The 21699-nt window shown below is 41.0% G+C and overlaps 1 protein-coding gene across 2 annotated transcripts in view; it reads right to left on the bottom strand.

Annotated features, from left to right (window-relative positions):
• Positions 1-3204: 3204 nt before the first annotated feature.
• Positions 3205-21699, bottom strand: part of lmx1bb (LIM homeobox transcription factor 1, beta b) — a 63066-nt gene continuing 44571 nt past the window's right edge. For both annotated transcript variants that reach the window (XM_020052280.2, XM_020052281.2), the window contains exons 4-9: positions 14410-14642; positions 12409-12584; positions 11458-11535; positions 10990-11056; positions 5700-5861; positions 3205-4236 (exon numbers count right to left, since the gene is read on the bottom strand). In XM_020052280.2, coding sequence (XP_019907839.1) covers positions 4085-4236; positions 5700-5861; positions 10990-11056; positions 11458-11535; positions 12409-12584; positions 14410-14642 — 868 coding nt within the window. In that variant the 3' untranslated portion in view covers positions 3205-4084. The remainder of the gene's footprint in view (positions 4237-5699; positions 5862-10989; positions 11057-11457; positions 11536-12408; positions 12585-14409; positions 14643-21699) is intronic.

The raw sequence follows: 21699 nt of genomic DNA on the forward strand, positions 1-21699 counted from the left end.
GGTTTTCCGTGGTAATTCGACACAGTAAATGGAAAAGGATGAATTCTAACTGTTTACATGGATGTCTCTAGTCAATACATTGTTCTAGGTTGTAAGACATGCTATTCCCAGAAAAAACTTAAAGGTGAGTTAGATGTGGTGGTTTGGGTTAGCCCTGGAGGTCATCACTACCACATCCAACGCCCCTGGCTTCCCCATCCTCCAACATCAAACAGGCAGACTGCATTCCTCGGCCATGTACCAATAAGCACTAATAATACTGAAAAATCCAAATCAAAACAGATGGTGTCCAATAGGGCGGGAGTATTTCTGAGGCTATCAAAGGCTGTATCTACACATGTGGGCAGTTCATTCTGTTCTCAGCAGAAGGACACAGAATTGTCCCGTTGCTCACAACACAAAGGGTTCCATACAGTATCTGTGGAAGCTTCCGTAGTGTCTAATCATGCAGCACACTTCAAGACTCTAAGATAATGACTGGCTTGAACAAAGTGTTAGACATTGGTCACCACCACTCCACCACTAACAGTTAACCACAATGCAATAAAAAGTGCCCAACAAAAACAGAAAGCAGATTCTCTTCTCCCCTATTGGACTAGCATTGGACTGAGAGCAGGGAGATCCAGACAATAGTTAGAAGCCTGCTTGTCTTAGGTCCACTCTGTAATTAATTGGGCTGAGGAAAATGTGGTGACTGTTCCATTGAAGGTTGAGAAATACTGATAGTAAAATATGCTCTCATTGTGCTACAATATGCTATGACTATGAAAACAGAAGAGGTCAAATCTTTTCATTGTTGGGTGTATAGAGCAAACATAGTAATATTTTACAGTAGATTACTGAAAGGTTTAAATGGTATGAATGGTCTGCTGATTTCAGAAGTGGAGGAAGTGTTTTAAGGTCTTTGACTGAAACATATTTCTTTTGATTGTCTCCTGACATGCTATGGTCTTGAGAGGCAGGCTGCCGAGAATGTATCCAGCCATTCATTTCCCCCATTGGATAAACAAACAGGACCATTTACAAAAAATGTCTTGGTTTGGAATGTACGAAAAATCACTAGGAGAAAAAATAGATTATAGAACTACAACTGTCTCTCCGGTGGAAATGTGGGATTTTGGAAATCGAATGAAAATATTGTCGCAGGACTAATTTCCTATGCGGTGCCAGAGTGGCAGAAGAAATATGTGTGAAAAGCCTAAAGAGGCCACCATTAAGAGTGGAAATATATGTGAGAGGGTGTGAATGGTAGAGGTCAGCTCATGTTTCAAGAGTGGTGTTTTTTTGCCCAGTCCACAGGCCACCCCCCATGTCTGTTTCATGATCTTCTTCTCTGGGTTGACTCAGAGTAGACAGTACTACAGGTGACCATTCTGACTTCAATGTTATGGCTTGATTAATTCTGGTAAACTTCACGTTTTGTGTTGATGATGGGCAGGACATGTTATACGACCAGGTGTAGGAGAGCGAAGAGGTTTCAAAGAGGGAAAGAGTAACACATATTTTGTTAGCTTATATCATATAATCTCCTAAAATATTAGAATCCAACATGAATGAAAAGGATATGGACTCCGCACACTACAGTTTAATAGAATTCCATGCTATGTGTTTGCTGGTGAGAAAGCTTTCAATTGTCCTTAGAGCCCAACACTGTTGGGCCAGCTCCATGCTGAGGTCTTGACTAATGTTCTTTTCAAAATGCAAACACACTGTGGGTTCTCCAGCTCCCTGTGTGTTTACTGTAAATGAAGCTCTGTTGTCCTTTCTATTTGCTGTGGCTTTCAGTTTGTAATCGTCCCACACATGCACTGCCCATCATCTGAATCTGCTTTCAGAAAACAGTCATTATGAGGCCCATTCACTAGTCATCTCACATCACAGCTGTACAGACCCTTTAGTCATGACTCTTAATTAATCTGAAGTAAAATCAACATAAAAATGAATTATAGCCTACAAGAAAAAAAAACTGTACAGGGATATAGTTGTACAGTATATTGTGTAGTTCTAAAGTATATTGTACAATAGAAATGGTAACTGCGTCAGCCTATGTGTGTCATAGAGGAGAAATCTCAGCAATGCAGACGCAAGCCATAAGTCACATAGAGGCAAGCTGATAGTGGTGCTACCTTGTCATTTTCATTTGAGGACAGGTCAACAACTGAGATTTTTAGGTGATGGTGTGAGCAGTTCCCCCTCAGGGATTGGAGAGAGCATGCCAGAGAGACAAGGGAAGATGAACAACCATAGCTTCCAACACCTGCCATGTCAGATCATTGGGATGATACGGAACAGATACACTGTGAGAGAGGGAGCGTGCACACCACATCCCTCTCCGAGTCTTCGTTGTGAAATCAGTGGATCTCACACAGTGCTCTTCACAGTGACATTAATGTTTTACCTGCTATTGAAAATCAACTAATTTACTCTCTCTCAAAAATGTTGTCCTTCGCTATGTTTGAAGGACACAAAGCAAACAAGCAGCCAAAATATAGCTATGAACCAATGATGACACAAAAGAGTGCTAAACTAATATTTGAAGAATGCTGACCAGCAGCCTTTCAGCAGGCTTTTACATGCAAGAGTGAGGAAGAGTTCAAAATGGGAGTGACCAGGAGTATCACCAATTTAAAGATGACAGCCCAGATAACCAGACATCATCAGACAGTACACAGAAGGCAGCATGTATGGTGGGGCATTGGGGGAAGTGTCATCTTGCTAACAGCATTGGGGAGCTGTCAGGGAGCAACCCGGTGTTTGCTAGTCTACATTCAAGCAGCTGCTGCCTGCCCTGCCTGCCTGATGTAACCCCTCTAGGCTGCACTGCGGGGTTTCCCTGGAGCCAACTGAATCTATAGTACAGTATCCTGTTCTATTTCTCATAAGTACTGAAAGTTCAATCTATCTTTATCTCGCTCTGTCTCTCAATAAAATCATGCGTAAATGCAGTTTCAAAAGTTATCGATTCACATAAAATCCCCAAAATATAGCAAATCTTATTTTGTCTCTTCAACAACTGATATACCATTGAAATGCACTATAATTCATTCTTGGTGTCAAAATTGCATTCATGAGGTTCAGTTTCAGGTTAGCATGAATTCAAATATTATCAGGAGAAAGATATTATTGTTTATTCAATGAACCAATAGACTTTGGTAATTTAGCAATATCTTAACATTGAAAATGAACATTTAACATGGTCTCAAGTCTGTAAGAAATAAATAGCACACTTTTGCTAATTTCCAGCTTGGCTAAAACAGGGTTATGGTTCATAATAAAATGGCATACAAATTCATTTTGTAATTTTATAATCACTTATGACATAACAAAATGTTCTCCTTTTTAAATAAAGCTTCTCAGACTTATAAGTACCTTCAAGAGCATGTTATAGTTAAATAAATAGAATGGTTTCCATTTTAACATGCACAACCAATTTGCTTGGGAAAATATTTACACTGAACAGACACTGTACTCCCTATTTCTTTTTCTGAAGGTATATGTCTACACTCTTTCTCTGACACACACACGCGCACACACACATACTCACATCCTCTCTTGCAAACACATTCTGTATATTTACTGTGAGCACAACATCTTCTCTTTAGGGCTAAAACTATCAATGTGATCAAAATGCATTATAAAGAGGAAACATGGAGTTCCGACACCACATTCCTATACCTCAACAATTTACAGGATGTTTTTTATGGGTTTAGGTCATATGGTCGTACAGTTAATTATGAAGACATGCATAATGAGAACTGGTGGGCCTGTTGTATTTGATTTGAATTTTCAACAGTGGCTTTGAGAAATGTCTTAATGTGGACAAAGAAAGGTGTGCTACCTCTATGACAGTAATATACAAATATGACACCAATAATCTCAGAAAAGGAGAATAGTTTTAGAGAATTTGTTTCTCTTTTTCAGTCCATCGACTGCACATGATCCAGGAGTCATTAGAAGAGGTCGATGCGTATGTCTTGTCCATAACAGTGTGAAAACTCCTTTATGTGAGGCAGTTGAGGAAGTTGGGAAGCAGAGTTTGTGAATGACCTGCTATAATAACTAAAATCATTTCTGTATGTGGCTTTCATGATGCAAAATAAGAGTTCTGCATGGAATAAAGTCGGTCAATTGGTCCCACACGTGCTTGCATGTTGACCTCTGAAGATGCCATGAAGCAGTCACTGAGGCTGGTTAAAGATGTGTCACTGTCTATGTCATGGAAAATGGAATCATTACCTACAAAGAAGGGAAAGAGAAAAGTATGTTTATGGAATATAATAAATTAAGTGTTAAAAAAATGCTGTACACAATTAAAAGCAAACGGCACTGATAAATCAAATATATTTATGATTGTCTTAAAAAGCAATGGTCTTGGATGCTAGCGTGATTCTGAACACTATTTGGACAATATCTCCCTGAATGCATTGTCCTGCCTCTCTGGGACAGTTACTATGGATCTGAGACGAACATGTCAACAAAGAGCTGAATAGCAAATGTTTATGCCTCTCATCCTTTCTCATATTATTTTTCCAGCGGGAATTGTTAACTTTATTGCACGCCAGTTTTAATGACACTGTTACACAAGATGGGGACATAGTGATGAAGAGACATATTTTTAATGTGTTGGCAATATCACCCTTCCCTCTATGTATCCCATAAAAACGGAGGGAGTGTGATGAGACAGGGACTTGGGGTGTTGCAATTGCAAGAAACAAAACGCGGGTTTCAAAAAGTCCAGGATTTTCTTTTTATGGGGCTGGAGACACTGCACTTCTTAGTTTTGTCTCTGAAGTGGCACAGTGGTCAAAGAAGCTGGATCACAATGTGGCTGCTTCATTGACCTCGGTTCCTATCTTGGTCATAGCATCCCAAACTTTCCCATAACTACAGCAAAGGGTAGAGCAAATTGACTCAGCAACTCCCTGGTAGGGAGGGTCAGACAGGGTTGCCAGGACATGCCTAAATATAGTGACTCCTTGTGGTGGGTTGGGCAGCTGCCATCTCAATTGTGGTTTTCAGCCACGTGTCCTCTCCTTGCAATGCGATTTTTTTTTTTCCCGGTTGAGCAAGCTATATGATAAGAAGTAGTATGGCTTTGCAAAATGTGCTTTGGAGGACACATATCCCAATCTTCAACTCTCCTATGCTGGGATGTGCTGCAACTAGGAAAGGCCATAATCAAAATGTCTGTTTTAATATATGTATAATTCACCCCATGTACATAATTTGAAGGGAAGGAACGATGATTGAAATATTTTTTTGGGTTTGCCACAATCCTGCGACATACCGATTCTGACATATTAATAAAATAAATGGTTATTTCCCATAGTGGCACATTACTTCACTCATCATGGTCACATTTGTTTTCATTATAATTTACCACAAGCCCTTAGGATTATTTAAAAGCATCACTGCATAGTCTGCAATGCAAACTCTCAGATATCACAGTGCATGCCACCAAACCACATGCCCAGACAGAAAAGTGATTAATTGGAAATTGGGAAGGGGAGGGGAAGTTGAAAATATTGGACTGATTTGAAATTGAATCTCCAAATAATCCAGTGGCCTGTGAGTATGTTTGTGCCATCTTATGTGGGCGCGGGGCAGCTTGAACCTTGTGCAAGATGCCTAAACCAGGGTTCTGTGGCCTGAACACATCCGCTATTAGTTAAGCAGAGAGCAGAGGTTTGGACGCTCACCATAAGGGTTCATGTGGTCTCCGGGCATCTGTGGCGGGGTGAGGCCCTGCTGAAAGGGGTCCGTACTGTAGCCGTTCTGATCCATGGCAACTAGCTGCTGCTGGGGTGGGGCTAATGGCGTAAAAGAGTTCATTATGCCCTCCATCCGATTGGACATCACCTCTGTAACACAGCCAACCATGAGGAGAAAGACAAATAAACATTATTGTGGAACAGGCAATTACATGATCAGAATATTCTCATCAGTGATAACGGGAGCAAAGCTATGAATTGTAAATCTAATATGGAAACGAGACCAAGAACACGGTCTCCATGGAAACACTGTGCTCTGCTGTGGCCAAGACAGCTCTTCCTTGAATTCCCTGCAGGTTTTAACTCACTCAGTGGTAAGAGAGAAACTCACACATCCCTTGCCACCAGCCTGGAATCTAACACCCTGCACTGCAGGTGAGCCGTTGAGATGTTTTATTTTGAGATTAATTTTGATTGGGTTCCAGAATTTATTATTGAATTTTCTGCTATCATGCTTTCTACATTTATCTAGTCTTTTAATTATCATTAATAATATTACTATTAAAATAATTACTATTAAAAAATAATATATTTTTGTTTAATGTACAGTTAGGTCGGGAAATATTTGGACACTGACACAAGTTTTGTTATTTTGTCCATTTACCAAAATATGTTTAAGTTACAGCTAAATAATGATTATGGGCTTAAAGTGTAGACTCTCAGCTTTGAGGGTATTCACATCCAAATTGGAGAAAGAAATTACAAATCTTTAATATGTAGCCCTCAAAGGACCAAAAGTAATTGGACAATTGACTCAAAGGCTGTTTCGTGGACAGGTGTGGGCTACTCCCCCATTATTTCTTCATCAATTAAGCAGGTAAACAGTCTGGAGCATTTGGAAGCTGTTGCTGGGAACCCACAACATGCAGTCAAAGGAGCTCTCAATGCGAGTGAAACAGGCCATCCTTAGGCTGCAAAAAACAGTTAGGTACATTCTGAGAAAAAAAGAACGCACTGGTGAGATTTGCAACACAAAAAGGCCTGTACGTCCAGGGAAGACAACAGTGGAGGATGATCATAAGATCCTTTCCATGGTAAAGAAAAACCCCATAACAACATCCAGCCAAGTGAAGAACACTCTCCAGGAGGTAGGCATATCATTATCCTAGTCTACCATAAAGAGAAGACTTCACGAGAGCAAATACAGAGGGTTTACAAGTTGCAAACCATTCATAAACCTCAGGAATAGAAAGGCCAGATTAGACTTCACCAAAAAACATCTAAATAAGCCAGCCCAGTTCTGGAACATCATTCTTTGGACAGATGAACCTAAGATCAACCTGTACCAGAATGATAAAATGAAAAAAGTATGGAGAAGGCTTGGAACGGCTCATGATCCACATAATCTCTAAAACACATTGGATGATGGCATACAGATGCCTGGCTTCCAGTGGCACTGGGTCACTAGTGTTTATTGATGATGTGACAGAAGACAGAACCAGCCGGATGAATTCGGAAGTGTATAAGGATATACTGTGTGCCCAGATTCAGCCAAAAGTTGATTGGACGGCGCTTCACTTTACGGATCGACAATGACCCAAAACATACTGCGAAAGCAACCCAGGAGTTTAAGGCAAAGAAGTGGAATATTCTGCAGTGGCTCAGTCAGTCACCTGATCTCCACCCGATCGAGCATGCATTTCACTTGCTGAAGACAAAACTAAAGGCAGAAAGACCCATGAACAAACAACTGAAGACAGTGGCAGTAAAGACCATCACAATGCAGGAAACCCAGTGTTTTGTGATGTTATGTCCATGCGTTCCAGTCATTGCCTGCATAGGATTCTCAACACATTTTTTAAAATGAACATTTTATTTAGGATTGTGTTAATTTGTCTAATTTCATTTGAGCCCCTGAAATAAGGAGACTGTGTATGAAAATGGTTGCAATTCCTAAAACGTTCAAACACATGAATTAAAGATGAAAGTCTGCACTTCAATTGCATCTCAGTCGTTTCATTTCAGATCAATTGGTATGGCGTACAGAGACAAAAGTTGTGTCAAAATATTTCCAGACCTAACTGTATATCACAGCAACATTTATTTTAAATAATTCATTTCTCTAAATCTCCTTTAGCCGTTGAAATGCTCAGGCTGATCGTACCGATAAAAATACATTTGAAATAATAATGATATAATGTACTAGTAAAATTAGCTATTCGTCGGAAGTGTTAGGTCAGTGGTTAGGTCAGTGGTTCCCAACTCCGGTCCTTGAGTACCCCCAACAGCACAAATTAAAAAAATTCTTGTAGCGCTGGACAAGCACACCCAATTCAACTCAATGAGAGCCTGATAATTAGTTGACAAGTTGAATCAGCTGTGCTTGGCTGGGGCTAAAATAAAAATGTGTACTGTTGGGTGTACTTGAGGACCATAGTTGGGAACCACTGGGTTAGGTTATGGAATATTCAGTATTGTAGTACCTCCTACAATCATTCCTGCCCTGCCATTGATAGTTGGTGAACTCCGTCACTGCCCGCTCGCCGGAAACTAGCATAAAGTCGGACATTTCTCAACTCTTCGCTGTCGCTAGGAGATATCGTCTTGGAGAGTAGCTCCGCCTCTGTCGCCATGATTCGCTGGCTCTCTTTGAAAATGTATGAGAGCGTGCCTCTTTGTAGCTCTAGCGAGCGGACAGTGTGTACGTAGGGTTACACTTCACTCCTTTTCATTTGAACGGTCATTGTAATTGAAATATAATTACACTAACACTTTAGTAATTTAGTAATTCAACACTTTCAGCTGGAAGGGCATACTGTACATTCTAATATAATCAGATCAAATTGTCACATTTTGATGTGGGTCTAAAGTTATCCCAACTAAACAAGATACAATTACACTCACCTAAAGGATTATTAGGAACACCATACTAATACTGTGTTTGACCCCCTTTCGCCTTCAGAACTGCCTTAACTCTACGTGGCATTGATTCAACAAGGTGCTGAAAGCATTCTTTAGAAATGTTGGCTCATATTGATAGGATAGCATCTTGCAGTTGATGGAGATTTGTGGGATGCACATTCAGGGCACAAAGCTCCCGTTCCACCACATCCCAAAGATGCTCTATTGGGTTGAGATCTGGTGACTGTGGGGGCCATTTCAGTACAGTGAACTCATTGTCATGTTCAAGAAACCAATTTGAAATGATTCGAGCTTTGTGACATGGTGCATTATCCTGCTGGAAGTAGTACATGGTGGTCATAAAGGGATGGACATGGTCAGAGACAATGCTCAGGTAGGCCATGGCATTTAAACAATGCCCAATTGGCACTAAGGGGCCTAAAGTGTGCCAAGAAAACATCCCCCACACCATTACACCACCACCAGCAGCCTGCACAGTGGTAACAAGGCATGATGGATCCATGTTCTCATTCTGTTTACGCTAAATTCTGACTCTACCATCTGAATGTCTCAACAGAAATCGAGACTCAACAGACCAGGCAACATACTCCAGTCTTCAACTCTCCAATTTTGGTGAGCTTGTGCAAATTGTAGCCTCTTTTTCCTATTTGTAGTGGAGATGAGTGGTACCCAGTGGGGTCTTCTGCTGTTGTAGCCCATCCGCCTCAAGGTTGTGCGTGTTGTGGATTCACAAATGCTTTGCTGCATACCTCGGTTGTAACAAGTGGTAATTTCAGTCAAAGTTGCTCTTCTATCAGCTTGAATCAGTCGGCCCATTCTCCTCTGACCTCTAGCATCAACAAGGCATTTTCGCCCACAGGACTGCCGCATACTGGATGTAAACCTTAGAAATGGTTGTGGGTGAAAATCCCAGTAACTGAGCAGATTGTGAAATACTCAGACCGGCCTGTCTGGCACGAACAACCATGCCACGCTCAAAATTGCTTAAATCACCTTTCTTTCCCATTCTGACATTCAGTTTGGAGTTCAGGAGATTGTCTTTACCAGGACCACACCCCTAAATGCATTGAAGCAACTGCCATGTGATTGGTTGATTAGATAATTGCATTCATGAGAAATTGAACAGGTTTTCCTAATAATCCTTTAGGTGAGTGTATATGTTCATACAATTCCCAACTAAACTGTTCCCAACTAAACTGTTCATATAGAAAAGGGGTATTGTCTTTACTATGTAAATAGCATTAAATTGAAAATGGAAGTAGTAAGGTATTATAGGTGGGTAAGTGATACATTTAAATGCAAGTCTTGGGATTTCCACAGCAAAGAAATGTAGAGCTGCTGTAGCTTGTACAACTATATTTCTCTACTGCATCTCTTCATTATGCATGATTTGTGTAGACTCTTCTCTTATTTTTATCTGTATGTTTTCTTACAATATTGTGCGACCAAATACTTAAATAGTTGATATGTACCTTTCTAATAAAGCTTTCATATATGACTATAATCGCTTAATTTCAAATCAAGTCAAAATTCCAAATCAAATCTCATTTAAGAAGAACTTAAACCTTTAAAAGAAAACCTTAAATCCTGCCGATTTAACTGGTTCAGTGACTATAGGGCGAGGCAGTGTGGCAGTGTGACATTGTGAGCAATATTTAGACTCTTCTCTATATTTATTTGTCTTGAATTCTGAGAAAATAGAAGTCTAGGGACACTCGTTGGTGTGGCTCTAACCCAAACTAACAGAATGTGTAGGACATTATTACAGGGGTGCAGTCTTTGAACAGAAACATGAGTGTCTGGTCTGGCTACAGCATGCATACTACCAATACTCACACAGGATGGGTCATCTGCTCTACAAGACTGCTTAACAGGTTTTGAGTTGTAAATCTCCGCACCCACACAAACAGCTCCAGTGGTCTCCCCTGTACCCCACCTGACTGGGGCCACATACGCCAGCCTCCTCCAACTCCACAAACCAGCGATAATACGAGGGAGGCCACACATGAGCAAAAGCCATCAGGACAGTTGTCTCCTGTAGTTTCTATGTTGCCTCAATCATTGCCAACAATAGTCACACAGGGGTGTGGTATACACTGAATCCGATTATCCTGTCTCTGTGTTCACCGTTGAAGTACGTTCACGGCTGTCTCAGTCATCATTGCCGCTATAGAATGTGATTATCTCAGATCGCAATTCAAACGATAAATGCAAAATAAGTGTCTAAAGCTTTGGTGATACTATAGCGGTACCAGCTGTTTTTAATGAAACAACTTAAACGTCTGTTAAAAGGATGCTTGGGCGGTGGTTTCTGTGCTACAGTACTTCAGCCTGAACTGTAAGTTGTTCACTGTACCTTGGCCAAGTCGCTGAGAATTCTGTTGTTCTTGTTGCTGCTGCTGTCGTCTTGCCAACTTTTTCATCTGAAAAACAAGAAAGAGTTTTAGGTAACTTCTCAAATTAACATGCGCTCTTTCTTGAACATTACGCTCCTTGATGCTCACCCCTGAATGAACTACAGGAATATGTATCTAAATGACTGTATTTCATTATCAAAGGTTTTCGAAGATAATATCAAAAAGGAGGTGGGTGTGGACATCTAATGTAACACTGCCTTAGATTTGCAAGCATTGCGCTTTAACTTTACAGAGTTGAAAGGAATGCAGTGAAAAACATCATTGATAGCTGTAGTGATTTGTTAGCTGTAGCCTATTGAGGTAATACATCCCAATCCTACAAATACATATGTAACTACATTGCTCTCATTACATTAGTGTCTTGATTAATAACAAACAATACAGCCTTTGGGTGGTTATGCTCTCACCTTAGCTCGCTGGTTTTGAAACCACACCTGAACCACACGAACACTTAGGCCAGTCTCAGCGGCCAAGGTCTCCCTCACCTTAAACCGTCAACACAAAAGCATTTCAACTTTTCACCAGAAAACAAACATTTCATTCCAGATTGAAATCTTATGTATATATATATATATATATATATATATATATATATATATATATATATATGAAAAAAATTGCGTTGGGCATATCTCCAAGTGGGCCCCTCTATTTGCTTTGATTTCAAATGTTGAATAAATTTGGCAGTCTTTTGGACCTCTTGGTAACTGCCTCTTCAAAGCTTTGGACCGGGTGCAGTGATGTTTTCAGGAACTTTGCTATGGATGCAATTTCTCTCTCTCGCAAAATGTCATTTGGTGCAGGGCAGCTCAGCTCCATTAACCCCCTACCTCATTTAACACAGACCAGAGTGCTGCCGGCCACTTCAAAGGACCGCTTTGAGGTGCTGGAGATTTTTTGAATTTGGGAATTTTATTTGTGGAACTACTGTAGGCCTCATGGCATGCCTCCAAATCGGCACATGTCAGTTTGTACTGGGGATTTCATTAAGTATTGCTATGGACTGCGATCTACTGTACACTGCAATAACAACCCAAAGGAAGTTTAAAACATAGATTTTTACTTTATTTTTTATGCTTTAAAAACAGGTTTACTAATGTGTGTCTACTATAGCCCAACATACTTTTTAAATAGCTTTCCCAATATAGGTTATTTTTCTTACAAGATATGTTCGTACCATCGTTATTTATACATTTGAGCTCAAACTGCAGCCATTGTTTTCATACAAGAGGTTAAAAAGGGTGTAGGTTTTCAGCTCAGTTGAGTGTTCCGTAGGCAGTCAGCTGTCTGTATGTCTGGTGAGAAACGAGTACCTGTGGTGGTGACCAGGTCACGTGTTGAAGAGGAGAGGGCCTCACCTTTCTGCAGGGTTTGGAAGACACCTCAAAGGAGGCTTTGAAGGCTCGTCTCTGCTGAGTGGTCAGAATAGTGCGTGGCCGCTTGGGCCTCCTGGGGTCCTTCCCATCATCTGCCTTCCCCGGGCCTCCTGTGCCTTTCTCCTGCTTGATATCCAGATCTTCATCATCACTTTTCTCTGCATGGAGATGCAACCATTTCGACTGATATAAGCATGGGTTTGAGCTGACAACAGCCCTGACAGGCTACTGATGAATATGTGTTTTTTTTCTTTTTAAATTTGAAGAGATTCTGTCTCCACAAGTGTATCCATAATGAAAGGAGACATGTGGTTTTAATACTTTTCTTATCAATTTATTACAAAAAGAATAGACCACATTCATGATTAGACATTCAGAGGACTGTATGTCTTACCAGAAACACACAAGGAAATATGCACATTTGTCATTATATTTGACATTTTGTCATTGGTGATTCATTGCACTCAGCTTTGGCTGTTTTACACCAAATAAATCTTTGATAAGAATCCTACGTAGCGGATCTACCACAACATGAAAAGGCAGCATGAGCACATGAGGGAAATTAACTCAAGATATCATGTGAAATATATACATTTCAGAACCTCACAAATTCAGAATTAGAAGTACATGCATACTAGATCTGAACAGACCAAAATACTGCATGTATAAAGTGCATATTTGCAAAATTTTCAAAAGGTCACTGATTATTGTCTGCAGTAATTGAATGCATCCATTAAGGGACCTTGGGGCCGGTTTCATGGATACAGATTAAGCCTTGTCCTGGACCAAAAGAAATCTAACCCAACGGAGATTTTCTATTGTGCTTGATTTTTCAGTCCCGACCTAGACTTAATCTGGGTCAGTGAAACCAGCCGTGATGTCTCTTTCTATTTGCACACATCAAAATGACTTAATCAGCGGATTGGTCTACACACATTAGAATATGTATCTAACAATATCAACGTGTTAGAAAGATCATGAAAATTATATCAACAAACATTTTGGCTCTGTTTGGTGGAAACAGATTAAGCATTGTCCTGAACAATAAAAATCGAGCTTAATGGATTTTTTTTTGTCCAGGACTAGGCTTAATCTGTGTCTATTAAACCGACCCAAAATTCTCCATGCAGCTTGATTTTTTAAGCCTAGATTAGTCCCTTGAATCGGTATCTCTAAAGTGTTAGTAACAGAACACAAAGCTTGTGTGAGTGTTTTCAAAAGCAGCAGCACAGTCAATTAAAGCAACAAATGATGTGGGCTCCCAGACTGCTTAGAGATGCATACTTGATGGTTCCATTGTGCCGGCTGTCATCTGGTTCTGATCTTCTCTACCATAAATATTGTTGTTTAATAGGCTAAACTGCATTTCTCAAGTTGATTTCTACATTCTGTCTGGGGTATATGCTGAGGTTATACTCTGTTCAAGTAAAGTTGTGAATTTCAAAGACAAGAAAAAAAAATACCAATGTGATTAACTGGGACAAAACCAAATACGGAAGTAAAACAAATATTGTAAATAATTGATAAAAGTTTACACAGGCACATATGTATTTGACAAATTATCCTTTGAGTCCTGTTTGAGTCATGTTAAAATGAGAGCCAGATGGATCTGAACAGTAAAGCTTGGCAAGACGTCTCATTGTACAGCGGCAAAGCGAGGAGGCGAGGAACACAGAGGAACAGATAAGAGAAAATCAGCTCTGCCCTCTGCAAAGAGGCCTCAAATCATCCCGTCAGTCACCAATATACACTGATTCTTTCCAGAACAAGAGCCCGCCCACACAAAGATCCAGCAGCCTTGCATACAAAGCATACAAAGTGACTTTTCCTTTGTCTGGTTCCCACTCCCTTACCCTATGAGCTTCTGCCCGTTGCCCATGTCATCAATTGTGCACAGACTTACAGTCATTTTGGTGTGTCTGTTGCCTATTAACTGTGCTTATTTGGCGACTGTGCAGTAAGTGGCAGAGGATTTGATCTTACCTGAGTCTGAGTCATCTGGGCTGACAGAACTGAGCAGGTCCTTCTCCTTCTCGTAGTCACTCTTACACAGCAGCTGGCCCTCCTTCAGGACGAACTCGTCCCCTTTCCTTAGTTGCCGGTCACAAACACAGCAGGAGAAGCAGTTGAGGTGGTATACACACTCCAGGGCACGCATCACAAACTCTGTGGGGGCGATCTTCTCCAGGCATCCACTGCACTTGGTGGCAAACAATCTATGAGATGAGATGAGAATGTAGTTACCATTCATTCAATTCAAACATGTAAACATCATTACAAGTTATCACTTAATCAGGGGGTTATAGTATCCCTAGCTTTACCTGTTGTCATCAGGTTTTGATAAAAAAGGGGAAGGAGGCACTGGGCTGATCTTGTGATCAGCTAGTACCTGTATATAACCCCATTAGAGCTCATGTGTAACAATAACTAGGAAGTAACTTCACGCTGAGTAATTGTTGCTAAGTGTGAAGTGGAGTACACTCAGTGCATACTCAAGCTACCTTTACTTTATTTCGTATATGGAGAATATGGAGAATGCATTCCACAGGTTTTTGGCTGGGGTATGCATTCTCCATATTGATGTGTACCAGTGAAAACTTTCAGGTTGAGTGAGCAGTGTGATTAGTGCGAGGTTCTGTTTTGTTAGGTTTCGCTTTTCCCTTTGTTCTTAAATGTAGCCTGTCCTTTTGTTCTGATGGTTTTCACCTGTTTGTTGTTTAGTCCTCATTAGCACCCAATTTAGTTTACCCAATTCTGTCAGCCCTTTGTTGAGTCATTGAGTGGTTTTGCGTATGTGTGTTGCCTGCTATCAGTCTGTGTTTTTTTGCCTGCCGTTTTCCAGTTTTTTATCCACCACAGTATCCTAATTAAACCCTTTCTGCTGTCCTTCAAATCTGCACCTTGTGTCCTGCATAACCAAAACGTGTAAATAAGAATGTCTCAATCTATTCTGCATCCCACTACTGTGGAGTTGTTGCAGTAATGCAAGGAAATATGGGAGAAATACTGTTAAAAAGGTTAAATACATTTCAACTAAAAGTAGACATTTTCAGCTTTCTTTTGTTTGTCATTCACGATTAACCTTTTTCAGCATCTGATGTACTTGGCTCTAAGCACAGACAATATACTCTGTCAATATGCTCTGTTAGAATAATGTCTAAGAACTGGAATCTGCCAAATTGTCATCTCCCCCATTCTATTCTACTCCCACTATTTCTGAGCCATGACTGGACTGATGATTCCTACTGTACTTCAGACTTATTATTTAATCTGGTAGTCCTAACTATCCTCTATGGTGTATTGGAACATTACTAGGGCCAAGACTATTTATATACCTTCAGGAATATTTGAAACTGTTTGTATTGTTTTATTGGGGGCTGGGGCAGTTTTTAATTCATTAGCAAGGAGGCAGAGAGTGTGGTTGATCTTGTCCAGCCGTGAGGCGGGATTTATTAGCATGCTCTTTGTTTGTGTTGGTCTGGAGGACAGCTGGCAGCTGCCTATCCATTGGTGGAGAACATCTATGTAAGGACAGGGAGGGAGGGAGACGGAAGGAAGCACAGATATTGAAATCATCTGCTGTTTCAGACCTGAAGTGAGTGATAGTGATCTTTATGTGTAAAACATAGGGTACAGAAACCCATGTCAGGGAAATCTCATAATATAATGTCTTAGGGATTCTAGAAAATTAATTAGTTCTACAGTAAAAAAAAAATATATACGATTTTGTTAGATTTTTTAAGCTAAAATTCTGTAAGAACTTTTATTTTATTTTTCAAAACTTTCAGAACTGTCATTCATTACAAATGTGGAGATTTGGTCAAATTACATGAAATAAAATCCTGGAAAAGGAATAAGCAAGGATCCCTTCTTCATTACATCAATATACTGAGTGGAAACTTTCACTAGGTTGACTAAATTTTTTAATCTGTAGAAACTATGTATTTTTTTTTACAATTTAAAATATAAAAAATAATTTAAATGGAATACAATATTCGGTGCTTGTTGTCTCACTTCAACAGAAATTAAGTGAACTGTGTATTTTTGCAAACAGGAAATCGCTGATGGATTTCTTTCTTGCACCTGTTTGCCAATGTTCATGTGTGTTAGATGATTGTGTTCCTTAGTGATGCGGATGGAGGACAGGGTGCAGCTTTTCCATTTGACAACAGAAGCCGACACCATTTATTTCTGGGTAACAATTTCATAAAATATAATGCAAAAAATTCTACGTATTGCCCATTCAACTACTGAAAAGTATTATCTGTGAAAAGCACTTCAGCCATGTTTTGTTAAAACAACCGTCCATCCTACAGTATGTTTAACCAGCCAATAAATGAAATGATTGTGAATGCAACAAAATATGTTTATATTTTATATAACCTCACACATTCACTTTTATTTGTGGCTTTATACCGTATGAATGCACCTTATCTCCACATTAAATGAGATCCTGTGACAATTCTGCAGTTAATGATTATGTCATGGCTATGCCATAGATTGATCCAGTGGTCTTAGCTGATCCCTGAAGTGCACTTGTAAACCTTCAGGATGGGTTTGAATCTGGCCCGCTGATTTCTCAGGAAAAACTCACTCCCCTGTCAATCCCCAATGTTTTTGTCTAATAAATGCCTGAAAATCAATCTTATAAAGAAATATTATGAAATGTTCTTCTATTTACTGTTTTACATTACTTTAAGGCAGGTGAGAGCCAATGTTACTGTACATCCTAGAACAGAAGTGTGCATGTAAAACTATCATTTACAAATGATAGTTAGATGATGCTGCATTACTACAGAGATGACAGTATATCTGTTCCATGCTTAGTCTGAGAGACATGAGGAGATGAGGAAGTGGAGGCAAGCCCAGGGGTCCAGCTTTAATGTTTAATGATTGGTATTTTAGTATGAGAAGGAAAATGCAGAGGAAATAACTTGTTAGTACCTTTTCTGTTATGGCCTGATTCCATATTCACAGCGAATCCCTCTCTAAATCTCCTCCAGATGAAAGAACTCCTATTCAGCCATTTCGTTCATTCTTTTTTCTTTCTTTCTTTCTGCCTTTCCTTTCCTTTCTACCTCTAATCTTGCAAGCAATAATTTATCTATTTCCCCTTTCTGTCACTTAGCAGAATTTTGGTGCTGTAATTCCTATTTGTTGCTTGTGGAATGATCCTTTCCGCTTTGTCCTATGGTTTAATCCGGATCTGTAGCCTGTTGTCAGCCTGTTCCCCATTCTCAGTGGGGTTCAGATGGAATATCCATGCCCATTCTATGGCAACCACACCTCAACATGAAGACAACTGAGACTTTGGGATAGGCAGAAAGGGCCTTTCAGAAGCTGGCAGCAGAAGTAAATCCTTCTCTAAGGAACAAGGGGAATTAGCAGGGAGTACTGGACTAGGGATTTAACCCTACCCCTGTCCTTTGAAAGGCCCTGTTAGTCCGACTCCCGTGGCTAGCTACAATCAGGGGGTGGGGGGGGGGGGGGCACAGCTCCCTGAATGACACAAGCACTGGATTGTGGAGGAACATAATCCCACTTTAATACCTTTCCAAGTTCAGCTCCTAAAAAATGCTCTTTAAAACAACATCAGTGTGTGAGCAGTGAAGTCTGACCACAGGGAGGCATGCCTTTCAACCTGCCTAACGTTACCTTGATTAGCCGACAGAGGCCCAGGTGGCCAGCACATGCCCACGGGAGACAGTGAAAAGACCCAGATGATGATGGTGATGATGAAGATCACGCTGATCCATAACATTCTGTAATAAACACATCAACTATCAAGGTTGTGCTGACACCAGACATAAGATGAACAGGGTCTGCAGTTTGTACTGTAGCCTAGCCTCCTAGTAAAAGCCTAATGGGGCCAGGGGGAAGCGATGCGTAAGTTCTTCTAGAGCTGGACCAACATGGTTCGATTATTACTCTCATCTGGTGTTATGAATACGATCACTCATGTGAATGAAAAATGATCAGCTGAATTGATCCAATCAGTAGCTGCCAAAGATCCACCAATGAAAAAAAATCAGTAATCAGGTTCTGCTCCTGCCAGTATTAAGCCCTATATTGGACACTGAAATAGAAGGTTTGTGTGCTCAGCAGCTGTCCTGTACGTCTGCTTAGCAAAGGGATAGAGCAGGGACCTGAAAGAGGACCACCAGCAGGATTTGCTGTCCCTGATACTATTGGCCGTCAGGATCTGCATTTCTCTGCTCACTACCTGAAAGCACAGACCAGCCCATGAGACCCTTCTGTGCGAAAGAAAGAGTGATCACATTTCAAGTAGCAAAGTGCCAATATTTACCAAGGCCTCATCAGACCTAAACCAAAGAAAAAAGATAATCCCAGCAGATACCTTAAGAGTGCTCTCAAGGGGATAATTATCTCCTTCAAATATTTTGTCCACTCAATTCCACTTCCTTCGTTACATCTCTTAGCAGTTTTTCTTTAGTGTGTTCTTTCCCTCTTACTTTCTTTCTATTTTCCCCAGTCTTTGACAGTATTTTAAGCATACTATTCTGAGATGCAAAATAAAATAATCACTTTTACAAAGATATTGTAAAACAATGCTCTTTTTCTATCCAGTAATGTTATTGACCTGTTGCTAATTAACCTAATTAGTTTGTGAGATGTTCCACCAGGTTTCTTTTTTGTATTACACAACTTCCTGTCTTTTGTAGCCCCTGTCCCAGCATTTTCTTAAAGTATTGTTAGCATCAAATTCAAAATGGGCACATATTTTTCAAGGAACAATAACATTTTTACATTTCAACATTTGATATGTCATCTTTGTACTATTGAATTCTATTGGATACAGGGTTAAAATGATTTTCACATATTTGCATTCTGTTTTCAATTAAATTTTACACAGCGTCCCCACTTCTTCGGACAGGGGGTTGTACAAAGCAAGCTGTAGAGAGGGTCTATAGGGAATGTTCCTCTGTGTTCACAATAACAAGTACCTGAATTGGCCCTACTACACTGACACTGTGGTAAAGAACAGCTCAGGCTGCATTAAAGCAATCATAAGATTCTGTGGAAGGTTGAAAGGTCAGCCCAGAGCACTGTTGAGGGAAAGCTGGCTGCTCTTCAGGACATTTACTCCACATGGTGCCAGAAAGCCCATGAAAATGGTTATGGGCCTCAGCCAGTCAAGCCACAGGCTGTTTGTGCATATACCATCTAACTGAGACCTGGCATCATAACCCAGACCCTGGAAGAAGGCCCTAACCCTAACCCTAACCCAACCCCCATGACATATAAACCCTGAACTCTGAGCTGCAGCATGTCCTTCTGACGAAACACACAACCTAGCTCAATCACACACACCCAATCCCTATGCAGACACTTAATCATATACACACATCCACTCACACATCCACACATTCACACCCACACATACACTTTGTCATGTTGCCATCCCATGCACATAGTAATCCTGAACACCGGTCAAATTCCATTTAAATCCTGCTCCCTTTTTTAAAGTGTTAATATACAAGCACCGGCTCCCACTTGTCAGTACTGCCGATCAACTTGATGGTAAATAAGTGCATATTTAGAAGTATATTACTGTGTCTTCTTGTGTATTTGTTATTACACCTACTGAATTGTATAGAAGCATGAAACATGACTTCAGCTACACCTGCACCATCATGGGCTACATTGCGTATGTGAACAATAAACTCTGATTTGCGCCCAGTGCAGATGAGTCCTCAGCCTTGGGAGTCATGAGATTTTACCTCCCTATTTCTCATCTTTCTTTTCCCGTACTAAGGCCCGCTGGAGAAGTATGCACTTTCCCTTTGAACAGATTATAGGCAATTTAAAGTGTGACAACATCTTAAGCTTTCACCACATGTTGCCAATGATTTCCCACTAAAGACATTACTTTCAATGCTTCTGCTGCAGTGATAAGGATCAGGGTAAGTGGATGAAATAAAAAGAAGAGCCCGGAGGAGTGCTGGAGTGGTAAGAAGGAGTGCTAGAGGGGTAAGGAGGAGTGCTAGATAGGTAAGGAGGAGTGTTAAATAGGTACGGAGGAGTGCTACAGAGGTAAGGAGGAGTGTTAATTAGGTACGGAGGAGTGCTACAGAGGTAAGGAGGAGTGTTAAATAGGTACGGAGGAGTGCTACAGAGGTAAGGAGGAGTTTGTTGCTTGATTTCCATGGTACATTTAGCAACACATGCTCTCATCTCGCCTACTCCCCTTTCGCTAGTGATCAACCAGAAAAGATCCTAACAATTTATGTCAATTTATGCCATTATGTCACCACGTCATCTTCAAAAGAAAGAGAGGATCAGGATTAACCCAAAGAACAGCTGAAAATGATCACTTTGAAGATATGTCTCCTTGTTTCACTAGGAAGCCAGTGGGCCTGCGAGGCCATGTCAATCAGCCAGACATGAGGGATGAAGTGAATGGACCCGGGTCACAGCCACAGGAAGGACTCTGGACACTGCCTCTGGTCAACACAGCATGGTTGGAAGCTCACTGATTTACAAGCTTTGGCCTGACCTTTCTTTTCAGCCATTCATCTGCAATGCAGTCCAACAAGAGCCCAGTCCGCCTGTCTCCTGGAGGCCAAGGAGATGGATAGAGTGAGAGACCAGAGAGAGGGCTGGGTGGGAAGATCAGATGGGTGGGGGCAGAGGGAGAGACCAGAGAGAGGGCTGGGTGGGAAGATCAAATGGGAGAGGGGCAGAGGGAGAGACCAGAGAGAGGGCTGGATGGGAAGATCACATGGGAGAGGGGCAGAGGGAGAGACCAGAGAGAGGGTTGGATGGGAAGATCAGATGGGAGAGGGGCAGAGGGAGAGACCAGAGAGAGGGCTGGATGGGAAGATCAGATGGGAGAGGGGCAGAGGGAGAGACCAGAGAGAGGGCTGGATGGGAAGATCCGATGGGAGAGGGGCAGAGGGAGAGACCAGAGAGAGGGCTGGATGGGAAGATCAGATGGGAGAGGGGCAGAGGGAGAGATCAGAGAGAGGGCTGGATGGGAAGATCAAATGGGAGAGGGGCAGAGGGAGAGACCAGAGAGAGGGCTGGATGGGAAGATCAGATGGGAGAGGGGTTTGCAGGTAGAGACCAGAGACCAGTGGAAATGTCCAGAGCAGGGTAAAGGACGGTGATAAACAGAAGCAACTAAAAATAACATGGCACTGTTACTCTGTTCCAACGGAGACTGGATTGTAACAGCATGACTATGAAGAGAAGGTTGATAGGAAATGACCTTGTTGTACACTTTTCTGTTTCACCCTGCATGTTAAGACC

The sequence above is a fragment of the Esox lucius genome, chromosome 13, assembly GCF_011004845.1.
Source record: "Esox lucius isolate fEsoLuc1 chromosome 13, fEsoLuc1.pri, whole genome shotgun sequence".
In the NCBI taxonomy this organism is placed as follows: domain Eukaryota; kingdom Metazoa; phylum Chordata; class Actinopteri; order Esociformes; family Esocidae; genus Esox; species Esox lucius.